The sequence below is a fragment of the Phaethon aethereus genome (genome assembly GCF_964289735.1).
Source record: "Phaethon aethereus genome assembly, chromosome: 25".
Lineage (NCBI taxonomy): Eukaryota > Metazoa > Chordata > Aves > Phaethontiformes > Phaethontidae > Phaethon > Phaethon aethereus.
This window is the reverse complement of record NC_138601.1, coordinates 183051-195943: the sequence shown is the minus strand read 5'-3', so window position 1 is coordinate 195943 and position 12893 is coordinate 183051. Positions and strand designations below refer to the sequence as shown.

The following is a 12893-nucleotide window of genomic DNA, read 5'->3' as shown; positions in this document are numbered from 1 at the left end:
ATCATACTATCATGGGACAACAATCAGCCTCATTGTCCAGGTGGAAGACTCATCAACGTAAGTTAATAGAAAGTCTCCTACGCAATGCAGGGGAAGAGCACTTTGACGTTGTACGAGACTTGTTCTGGGATGTTTATGGGAGGAACCAGAAATGCAGAAAGGGAAAAATTAAGGTGATCTAGGCATGAACAAGGATGGGAGAATAGATAGAGGTGGGAATAAAAGGGCATATTTGGTGCAGGTGGCAAGGCTGTGGTAGCAGAGCTGTGTGTAGGTGTGATATCTGTGAGAAGAGACTGGGGGCTTCCCCATGCACAATAGAGATGTATCCAGATGGTTAAAAAAAAAAAGAGTGAGAAAGAGCAAAGAAAACAGCAATATCAGAGAAGGAGGATGAGGTTGCTCTGTGATGCCAGAGCAGATGTCTACTGTAGCCTGTGGGGAACCCATATGGAGCAGTTTTTCCTGATGGAAACCGTGGCACATTGAGAACACATGCCAGCACAGATTTTTTCCTTTAAGATCTGCAATGTCCACACTGGAGCTGGGCAGAAGTCTGAGGGAAGGAGTACCAGAGGGAAATTCCTATGTTATTACCCTAAGCTTCATACCTTTACACCCTGTACTGCTCAGGAAGGACTAGAGGAACATGGAGTTGAAGGAGTAAAACAGAGACTGGAAGAGGGAAGAGAAAAGGTGTTTTGACATTTATTTCTCACTATGGAAAGCTATTTTAATTGATTTACACACAATGCTAACAACTAAGGAATGTCCTTGTCTCTTTACACCACAATGGTAAGTAATAAGTTATGTCCCTGTCTTTATCTGTATAGGAGAGGTTTCTTACCCTATTTTCTCACAATGTCCCTCAACTATTTAGTAACTTTGTGATCGCTGATGCTTTGGGTTTACTCTTACTGTAAGCTTTTGGAGTAAAAGTAATGGCAAGGTAGGTTATCACGTGGAGACTAAAATGGAAGCAGGTGCCAGTGAAAACATGATCTAATCCTGCCCACATTGCTGATACACATTGCAAATGTTACATATAGTCAGATTAATCAAATCCCCTTGTCTCACACAAAGATAATGAACTGTGTTCCAGGTCTGGAGTTCTGTGTTGAACACAACAACATGAAACTTTGATAATGGGCTCAAATTTAGATGTCAAAGGCTCAGGGAAAAAAATCAAATGCAACAATCAAAGGCATTACTGATTAGCCTGATTTTAATTAGTTGATTAGTCTTGAGTACAAAGTGTAATGGTTTAGCTCATCGCTAAAGAAGCATTTGATACAAAACCATGTACTTGTCAAGGCATTGATGGATGACCTATTCAAATGATTTTTTTTCTTATTGAAGTTATATAGTTTTTATAGAGCAATTTCTTACTGTAAAAGCTACATTTTCAAATATTAGAAGAATATATTTCATATATGTCTGGATATAAGCCATTAGAAATTAAAAGGAATCTGAGTTTGGAATTAAGGTAGTTAGATTTGCATACCTAAAATAAAAATATTTCTAGCTGAGCTAATGACTTATGTTCCTTGCTCTTAATCAAAAAAAGGAGGCTTTCCAAAGTAGTAGAACATCTAATCCTGTAGAAGAAATGAACAGACCATTGTTTTTTTGGTGAATGGAAAGTAATAATTTTTCTGCGCTAATGTGGTGGTTGACCTTGGTTAGTGTCAGGTTTCCATGACTATACAAACTAGTATATCACCTTCCTCAGTTATACAGGAGAGAGGAAGTAAAACCAAAGGCTCGATCGAGATAAGGACAGAATCATAACTCAACAATTAACTATCATGGACAAAACAGACTTGAAATTAATTTAATGTCTTGCCAATCAAATCAGTGTAGGGTAGTGAGAAATAAGAAGAAATTTGGAAAACACCTTCCTCTTAGGCTCAACTTCACTCTTGACTTCTCTACGTTCTCCTGGAGTGGCACAGAGGGACAGGAAATGTTGGTTCCCTGCTGCTCTTTCTTCCTCCCACTCTTCCCATGGCCCAGCATGGAGTCCCTCCCACAAGAGACAGTCCTTCATGATATTCCCCAACATGAGTCCTTCCCTTGGGCTGCAGTTATTCAAGAACTGCTCCAGAGTGGCTCCTTTCCACAGAGTGTTGTCCTTCAGGAACTTGGATAATTTAGTTCAGCAGTGTGCGTGTCCCAGAAGGTCACAGTTTCTGCCAGGAGCCTGCACCATCATGGACTCTGCACATGGTTACAGCTTCCTTCAGGGCACATCTGCCTAATCCAGTGTGGGATCATCCAACGGGCTGCAGGGAGGGGCAACCTGCTCACCACAGACTGCTCCAGGCCTAAACAACATTTTTCTCATCCTCCTTCACTGACCTTGGTGTTTGTGTACTTTTTTTTTCACCTATTTTCATTTCCCGCTCTCTCAGCTGCACAGACCTTTTCACCCTTCGTTAAATATGTTGTCGTAGAGGTGCTACTAACATTGGTGACTGGCTCACCTTTTGCATGTAGCACAGTCTGTCTTGAAGACGACTGGAATTGGCTCCATCTAATTAATATGCTAGCAGCTTCTGGCATCTCCTTACGAAAACCGCCTCTGCAGCCCACTCCTGCAGGTCCCTTTCCACAGAGCTGCTCCCCAACCAGGTAGATCCCAGCCTGTGCTCCGCTCCTGGATTATGTTTTACCAGGTTCAAGAGCTTACATTTGTCTTTGTTGAATTTCGTACCATTCTTGTTAGCCCAGTCTTCCAGCCTTCACATCTTCTTGCAGGGTGGCTCTCCCTTCTGAAGTTTCGGTTTTGTACCATCAGCAAACTTCGTTAGGGTACTCTTGATTCTAACATCCAGACTACTTATGAAGATATTAAACAGTGTTGATCCCAATATCTATTCCTGGGAGACATCACTCGTACAGGTTGCCACTTTACATCCTCTGGGTGTGGCCTGTTCTTCGGACAGTTCCTCACCCATCACACAGACCACTTTTCTAGACTGTAATGCATCAATTTCTCTAAGAGGAGGCTGTGGCAAACCATGTTGAAAGCCTTGGACAAATCCAGTTAGACAATGTCCAGCACTTGCCCCACATCAACAAAGCAGGTTATTTTGTCATAGAAGGTGATCAGGTTTGTCAAGCACGATTTGCCCTTAGTGAATCCATGATGGTTTTTCCCAGTCCAGGAGGTTTTCTTCCATAACTTCCCCAGGGACTGAAGTTAGAGTAATGGGTTTATAATTCCCTGGATCCTCCTTTAAGCCCTCCTTGTAGGTGTGGATGACATTAGCCTTCTTCCAGTCTCCTGCAAGATCTCCTGATCTCTATGATTTCTCAAAGGTTATGGAGAGCAGCCTTGCAACAATGTCAGCCAGCTCTCTTAACATGTTTGGGTGGATATTGTCAGGGCACATTGATTTGTAGCGGTCAAGCTCCTGTAATTGTACACATACGAACTCTTCCTTCACTGTTGGTGGGTCTGTGTTTGAATCAACCGGTATCTTTGTTCCCAAGGCCTTGGGCCCAACAGTACTGGTAGACAGAAGTGAAGAAATTGTTGAGAACCTCTGCCTTTTCAGTGTTGTTGGTGACTAATTTTCCTTTCCTCTTTAACAGTGGGCAAATATTTTCCTTCTGTTTCTGTTTACATACCTGAAGAACCCTTTCTTGTAGTTTTTGACATCTCTGCCCAATTTCAGTTTGAGCTGAGATTTTGGTTTCCTAACTGCATTTCTGCATGCCCTGGCAATGCCCTTGTAGTTCTCAGCGGGTATTCATCTGTTTTTCCATATCTGGTATGGAAAGTTCACGGTTAAGCTAAGGGGGTCTCTTGCTCCACCTACTTCTATTACCTTTAAAGGTGATAAACTGTTTTTGTGCTTCTTGGAGAGCGTTCTTCAAAACCTCACAGCACTCACTAGCTCCTTTATCCTCTGTGGAAGCTTCCCACGGAATTCCTCCCAACTGAGCTCTGCGCAAACTGAAGTTTGTCCTTCTAAAATCTTAAAACTTTTTCTTAGTACTAACATTCAGCGTGCTCAGCAGGATCCCAAATGCCAAATTTGGATCGCTTCAGCCAAGGAAACCACTCACCGAGATATTACAAAGCAGGTTTTCTTGTTTTGTGAGTAACAAGTACAGCAGTGCTTCATTCCTAGTTGTATGAGGAATCAGCCCTCTACACATTCCAGGAACTTGATGGATGAAATATGTTGTTCTTCCAACAAATGTCTGAGTAGTTGAAGTCACTTGCCTAAATGACCCAAATATTGCTTTGTTGGCCTTACTGTCTTGGTTTGGAGGTTGGTGGCAGATGCCTATTGTAAGATCCCCCTTGGAGATGGCTCCTCTGGTATTGACCCAGAGGCATTCTATAGGGCTTCCATGATCACCATAGTTGATTTCTATATCAAGGTTCATAGAGCACGACTCCTCCTCCTTTTCTTCCCTGCCTCTCTTTACGAAACAGCCTATAGCCATCCATCACAATCCTCCAGTCATGTTTATTGTCCCACCATGTTTCAGTTATTCTTATTATATCATACTTTTCTGACTGGGCACGCAGCTCCAGGTCCTCCTGCTCATTCCCCAGGCTGCATGCACACACTTTAGGTGGTTGGTCTTCTGGTTTTCATCTTGGGAGGCACCTAAGGAACATTTGTCACTTCTCTGGTTGGCCAGTTGGTTGCAACGGCATGAGCCTTGCCACTTTGGACCCCGCACCCTCCCCCCACAAGTCCTTCAGTTTAAAGTCCAACTCACAAAGGGGGCCAGCCTGCTGCCAATGTAATGGGAGCATTGAAAGCTAGTTCAGATGTACAAAATGAATCTGATACCAGATGAGGATTTAACTACTGCCTCAATTGCTTACTGATAATGTAGCTCAAGTTAGAAATTTACTGTAGCAGGTCAGCAGAAGAAATACAATCAAGTCACCTGAAAATGTACCTTCCACCTTAGTTTTAAAAATGAGAAGCACTGCTTTCAAAGCTCCTTGGGGTAGTGTTAATCTTGATTTAAAAAACATGTGTAATCCTTTAGGAATCTGTATTTTGTTTCATAATATTTTTCCTGGGTTTCTCTTAGTGTTTATGTTAATAACTGTAGAAAGAGGAAGAGGAATCTGATGGCACTTATTTTTCCATCAATAATAGAGCTACATGATCATGGCGATTAAGGTTGAAAGAGAACTTTGAGAAGTCAACTCTGCACTCCCTAATGTAGAAGTATAGTCCTGTAATTCTTGCTAGATATCTGACTAACTAATATTAAAAAAAAGTATTGAAATTTATTTTTCAGCCTAATTATGCAGTATATTCAATTGCTTAATGAGCTTCAATATTCAGTAAGTTTTTCTTAATATCTTATCTGAAATTCTATTGCTGAATAAATCCATAGTCTTATATTTCTTTTCCTGTGGGATATGAAGCAGAGAATTACTTTCATTTCTGCAACTGCTTTTTTTGTACGTACATGACCAGTCTTTTTAATCTTTTCTTTCAGATTACATTTTCAAATGCTCCAATAACTATGTTGCTTTTTGCTGGATTCTCTAATTGACTTGTGAATAGAAAAGACCAATTTATGGACCATTTTCTGATTTATTCATCCATGATGATATTTGCCACAAAAGCACGATGTCCAGGGATTTTGGCAAGCTTCAGATTTTCTTCAGAACTGTCACTTAAGTTATTGTTCCCTTTTCCTTTTTCTGCATTGAATTGCTCTTATCTATGCCTTCGCTTATCTGAACTGCTTGTTGGTGTATACAGAACTTTCTCACCCCATGTTGTTATAATTAATTAGAATGCTACGTTGTGCCCCAAGTTCTTTTCCTATTCTATCCTAGAATCTTGTTGGTATATGAAAACATATGCTGCATTTATTCCATCATTTATGTCATTAATGAAAATCTAGAATACTAGTGCTCCCAGGAAATCTACTGTATATGCCTGATCTTTATAGAGTTCTAACTGTTTAGGAAGGATTACTAATTTTAGGATACCTCAGGAAAGGTATCTAATGACACTGGTCCTAATGTCCAAAGCTCTTGAAAATGACTGCAAAGAGCTAGATACATAACACAGGATCAACAGAATCCCATAATTCTGAAAAGCAGTTTGTGATGAGAAAGGGTACCATAGATATTTAAAATTCAGCTGTCCACCTATGTTTAGGTATCGGCTTCATGCCCCTAAATTTTGCCTACCCTTGGTAACTTCTATTGTATGTATTTCCAGCTAAACAATATATATTGTATTTATAGTTTCAACCTTTACAAGTAGGTTAATCTACACAATCTTACCAGACTTTCTTGTAAGAAAAGTGTTCTAAGCATGCTAAGGGTATAATAGGTATGACTTCTACCACTTCTCCAATATATCTGAGTAGCTACGATATGACAAATATTCACAATGGTGTTACAAACTGCAAGAGTAACAGCCTATCAGATGAATAAAATCTTATAAAATTGAACCTAAGTCTTTGAGAAATTAAAGGCATTACATGAAAATTACTTTCCTGATGTACCATAAGACTGTAAACTATAATATCTACTGAGGACAAAGGACTATCTAACACAGTTCCCTGTCTTTGAAAGTGGCCAAAATTACTGGGAAAGGCATGGTATGAGACAAACCTGTAGTGATACAAATAAAGAGCTACACCGTCTTTAATCTTCTTAGGTGCTCAACTCTGTCTTCTAACAAGTGAACAGATAACAAATCTACTTATTTAACTCATTTTTAGATGCCTAAGATCAAGTGAGATGAATTCTTGTGGAATAGCTGCTGAACCTGTGGAAAAAAGGTGCTCAACAATTAATAATATTTCTCCTGGAAGTACCTGCATCTAAGTAAGCAACTTGCTTACTCAGTTAAAACTCTCTTCAACGCATAGTTATCTGTCAGACTACAGTGATAAAGCCTCTGCAACAGGATGAATGAATTAATGTAGCAGCTTCCTTGGTCTCAGAAGGCAGAAAACACATCACTCCAGAGAGTTCAGTGGAATAGTCTTCTAATAAAAGACAAGAAGAGGATGAACAGAAAGTAAGAAATCTATGCCACCTCATTTCACAGCAATTCTTTCTTGTAGGTTTTGCTTGCTCTTATTTGGATAGCTGGGCTTTGGATAACAACAGCTCAGGTAGTTATTCCAATTATTTTTATACTCATTATGAAGAAAAAAAATGTTCAAAGGTATACTTCCCTAATTTGCCATAAAAACACTCCCCACAAGTATGTTTTTCTCATCTTTGTTAATGTGAGTACATAAACCAACTCAACTGCTGGGACAACAAAAATTGTTTCTTTGATGAGAGATCAGTCATAAATGAATTCTCAATTTCATGTTCATCTCAAAAGTTTTAGCAAATAAAATAATTTAGTCTTAATTTTAGTAACTTTAAATCAACCTCATTTTAATTTCAGCTGAAATATCAGTGGATACTTTTAGTATGATTTAATAAAAATTTCCTCTTTTCAGCATCCCTGGAGTTATTCCTTGGGTATCACTTGAAAGCTGAGGGGGATGCAGCATTCTTCAAGGTCAGGTTGTGTGAAGGGCACTCTTGGCTAAGGCAAAACTCCCTGTGGATAGAAGAAACAAAATAGCAATCCGTTATACTATTTTTTGTAAAATGCTTGTTGTTTCCTGTTCCATAATATTTTTCATTCCTTTCACATGCCACAGAGATAGTAAGGTTCTAGATAATATTTGTGTTCTAGAACTAAGTCTGAGTTAACAATATGAAAGGAGATGAAAAATAAGGAGCGAGGTGTGTGTTGACCTCCTCCCCAGCAGACCACCAGCAACATGGAGAGGGCTTTTTTTCTGCTGGTTAACTGCACCTTTTTGTGTATAATTTTTGGCTTTAAAGACAAAGTGAGGGGAAGGACAGAAAATAATAGTGACATATCTTGGAGAAGGAGAGAGCTGAAGAGACCTTTGTATTTTGTAGTGTTATAACTTTGGGAATATATATTAATTTTGTTCAAACAGATCAATTAAGAGAAGAAGACATAAAGGAGGTATTGCATGGTTCAAACTCTGATATTGCTCATTACTTAATTTCCTTATTTATTGTTTGGTGTATCTGTTGATATACTTAATCAGCCTATCTGAATTTCAAACATAGCCTGTTCTAGATACGCATGTTGGTGTAGATGTAGATGAATTCCACTGTTGTTTTATTCTTACTTACAGGTAATTTTGGAGTAAATATATGCATGTACATGTGCTATGTTTTATACTCAGGGAATATTTTCCAATATGCATGTGTAGTGAGAAGAGAAGGACACTTTTACAATGAGAGAAGACAATAGGAAATAATGACATCTTAAGAAAAAGAAAAAACTATTCTTTCCTTGGTGAGTACACAACTTCTAAACTAAATAACACAGTGAATGTACATTCTGCAAGAACTATAAGTGTGTGTTGGGGTGGGGGCAGAACAACACAATGCAGAATCATGCTTGTAATACAGAAAAAAAAACAAAAGTGAGCAGGCTTTGGCATTGTATATGTAGCCAAATTCCTTTCCATTTGACTCAACTACTTTTAAAATACACACCAGGGTATTTCCATAGCTCTTTTTTGGTTTAAAAGAGTTAAACCAAACATGGTATCATTGTGCCAGGCTACTTTTCTTTGTGGATGGCATCCTACATATTTTCTTCAAATTTAAAGGAATAACTTCTTCCGGATTTAAAAAAATAACAAAAGTAAACCCTTAAGAACACAATTTAAAGAGAAAAATCCAAAACATCTTTACTCAGAAATTAAAAGATGGATAGATTCAATTTCAACTATGTTTAAATGTAACTATTAAATTACTGTACTTGAGAAAAAAACAAAACAAAACAAAACATGTCCAATTTCCTGTATTTTAAATGCTGACTGACATGAATTATCTTCTGGAGGTGCATTTTTCCTTAAATCTAGATTTCTATGACTGACTTTTAAACAAGTCAAAATACGAAAAATTGTTTATAGCTGAGAATATGTAGGTAGCAAGACTTCCTGAAAACCAATGCTTTTCCCATTTGCAGACTACTGTGCTGGAAGCAGAAAAACCCAAGAACTAGATACTGATTTAAATTAAAAAAAATTTTTGCTCTGTTGTAGAATATCATATCTCACCCTGTGGTAGCCTTCACATTTTGTAGTCCCCTGATTCCTTTCAAATCAAGACCGCAATTACTCCTACTTGCCTTGTCCATACGTGTGACATACTAGATCTGATTCTGCCTAAACTATGGAGTTAGTCAGCTACCTTTTCAGTGTGAGAAAGCCATGCCAAATGTGGAAGTGGTAAAAATGGGGACCTGACTCAAACTGTAGTTCTGCCTCCTGAGACACTATACTTAATAAGTGCATGGAGACACATTTTGATGATATTCTAATAAAATAAAAAAACCCCCTAAGACCTCCACCCCCCATCCCACCCAAACACTTCAGCCCCAAAATTCCACTTGCCCCCGCTTGCCCTAGTTTGACATGCAGGATACAAACACATTAATATATATCTCACAGACCTCAGTGACCACAGTGGTTACACTAAGTATACTCACTTATACTCAGTCATATGCTGTGGGAATTTGGGGCACTCAGCAGAATAAGAAAAAATGCTAAATAGTAGAATTCCTGAGTAGAATTCCTGAGAACTGGAGGAACCCTTAACTCATAGTTTGTTCAGAATTGAGGTTATAAGTGACAAAGCAAAGTTTGGGACCAGGTGCACAGACTTACTGGAATTCCTATGGTCTGCCCATGCCTGGTAGACTAGTTTATAATTCTGGCTTGTCAGGAGGAAGACAAACTACAAATAGAGAAGCACGTCTTCAGGCTCAGGGTCAGCTTTCAAGCCTTCACTCCTGTGTGGAATCTGAAAGGTCCTAGTAAGAGTACAAAATGAATAGGAACAGGAAGTGCCAGTTGGGCTCATTGTGGAAAAGACCCATTTCAAAAACTTTCTGCATACCTTTTCCAAACCTGCTGCTTCCTAACACGGATTGATATCTCCTTTCTTAACTCCACATTGACCGGCTAGCTGGGAGTCAGTTAATATGATTTTGTGTGTTCTGATTCCAATGCTAACATCATGCCTTTTCTCCCCTTCAGGTCACATAGAGTAAATGGAAAACCGAACAAGTGAAACTGAGTTTGTTCTTTTGGGACTTACAAGAGAACCACTCCTTCAAAGCCTCCTATTCACTGTGTTTTTAATTATTTACCTAATCATTTTATTAGGAAATATGGTAATCATGATGGTCATAAGAACTGATCTCCACCTGAACTCTCCTATGTACTTCTTCCTCTTTCATTTATCCCTTGTTGACATCTGTTATGCCACTGCTGTTGTTCCAAAGATGCTTGTGAATTTCCTTGTGAAAGAAAGTGTAACGATTGCTGTCAGTGCTTGTATGACTCAAATGTTCTTCATCTTCCTCTCAGCTGGCTGTGAAATTTTTATGCTTTCAGTAATGGCATATGACCGATATGTGGCCATCTGTAATCCACTGAAGTACCAAGAGGCTATGAGCAAACATTTCTGCTATCAGCTGGTGGGGAGTGCATGGGCATTGGGTCTTTTATACTCAGTTCTAAACACAATGCCGGTGTTAAATATTCAATTCTGTGGGCACACAGAAATCAAACATTTCAGCTGCGAGCTGCCCCCTCTCTTGTCTGCTGCTTGTGGTGGGACCTTTCTCAGTAATCTCATTCTTCTTTTTTCTGCTGTGATCTTTGGGTCCAGCTCCTTTTTGCTCACCCTCATCTCCTACATCTATATCATCAACGCTGTCTTGAAGATACAGTCTGCAGAAGGAAGGCACAAAGCTTTCTCCACTTGCAGCTCCCACTTTATTGTAGTGGGATTACTCTACATAACAGCTCTGTTCCAGTATACAAAACCTAAAACAGTCTCATCAATCAAAACCTAAAACAGTCTCATCAATCATTCTAGACCAAGTGCTGTCCACCCAGTATAGCATCTTAACTCCTATGCTGAATCCCATCATCTACAGCCTAAAAAATAAAGATGTGAAAACAGCCTTACGCAGAATTCTAAAGAAACGTCAATTTATGTAACCTCTGAGCTGTATATTTCAAATACATATTCTTTAAAACATGGACTTATGAGCAAATGACCTATTAGAACCCACTGTTTCGTTTTCTAGGTTACGTGATTAAAAAAATGCATCCACATGTCTACAAAGAAGCACAATGGCAGGGGAGGGAGGCCAAATGATACTCTGCTACAGCAGCTTCCAGGCCCATCACAGAGCCAACAATCAGTCCATCCAGTGGCACATCTCGACAAGGATAGAGGAGCACAGAGGTGAAATGGAAGGCAAGGGATCCAATTCTCTCACCCATTTCACCTAGGCAGAGGAGGCAAGTGAGTGGCTGCAATGTGCTTAGTTGCTGGCTGGGGCTAAAACATGACATGAGGATGTAATTTCTCACACTTTTAGAGACATTAGCAGTCCACATTATATTTATTTTACAAATGATTGCACTATATCATAAGACTCTAGTCTGTCTGAAAACATAATGTGTGGGAATTCTCCACTAAATTAGTCGTTCTAGTCATCCTCTTTGAGTGAGCGGAAAGGAGCAGGTACCTCCAGCATGTAATTCATCATCTTTAAGTAGATACAGTAGAGTGATCATTAATTGTTTTGCAAAGGCAGAAAAAGAGTCCGTATGGCTAGCTCAGATAGAGATGCCTACATGACATACGTGAATAAGGTGAGATCAGGCACATGAGTATTGCGTAAAATGTAATTCGGTGGTGCTGGCAGGGACCTTATCAAGAGGGTCACAAGAGATGTTCACCAGGGCTCAGTATTGGAGCCAGTTTTGGCTTTGATAACGTTTTTATCTTTATCAGTGATCTGGACAAGGAGATTGAGTGCACCTGCACTAGGTTTGCAGATGACACCAAGTTGGTCAGAAGTGTTGATCTGCTCGAGAGTAGGAAGGGATCTGGACAGGCTGGATCAATGGGCTGAGGCCACCTCTGTGAAGTTCAACAAGGTTAAATGCTGGCGCCTGCACTTGGGTCACAACAACCCCATGCAACGTTACAGGCTTGGGGAAGAGTAGCTGGAAAGCTGCCGAGTGGAAAAGGACTGGGGGTGTTGGTTGACAGCCACCAGAATATGAGCCAGCAGTGTGCCCAGGTGGCCAAGAAGACCAATAGCATTCTGGAATGTATCAGAAATACTGTGGCCAGCAGGACTGGTGGTGATTGTCCCTCTCTACTCTGCACTGGTGAGGCTGCACCTTGAATATTGTGTTCAGTTTTGGGCCCCTCACTACAAGAAGGACATTGAGTTGCTGGAGCATGTGCAAAGAAGGGCAACAAAGCTGGTGAAGGGTCTAGAGAATAAGTCTTATGTTTAACCTGGAGAAAAGGAGGCTGAGGGGAACCCTTATCACACTCCACAGCAACCTGAAAGGAGGTTGTAGCAAGGTGGGTGTTTGTTTCTTTTCCCAAGTAACTAGTGATGGGACGAGAGGAAATGGTCTCAAGTTGCACCAGGCAAGTCTTAGATTGGATATTAGGGAAAATGTCAGCAGCAAAAGGGTTGTCAAGCACTGAAACAGGCTGCCCGGTAAAGTGGTTAAGTCACCATCCTTGGCGGTATTTAAAAGACGTGTAGATGTGGTACTTAGGGACATGGTTTAGTGGTGGACTTGGCAGTGCCAGGTTAATGGTTGTATTTGATGATCTTAAAGGTCTTTTCCAACCTAAATAATTCATGATTCTATGATTTTAAAGCTGTGTTGTGAACCAGCTATATCTTTAAAAACCTTTCTAAAATATACATCTTTTTTTTAGCTTGCAGGTTTCCTATTATCAAACTAAGAATATAGTTTTCCTTGATCATTTATCT

At 39.7% G+C, this 12893-nt stretch overlaps 1 protein-coding gene across 1 annotated transcript; it reads left to right on the top strand.

Moving 5' to 3' along the window:
- Positions 1-10121: 10121 nt before the first annotated feature.
- LOC309413375 (olfactory receptor 5V1-like) lies at positions 10122-11079 on the top strand (the record flags this gene model as incomplete). Its single annotated transcript, XM_082010496.1, is given in 2 exon segments — positions 10122-10919; positions 10921-11079. Coding segments are annotated over 2 exon segments (957 nt in total).
- Positions 11080-12893: the final 1814 nt, after the last annotated feature.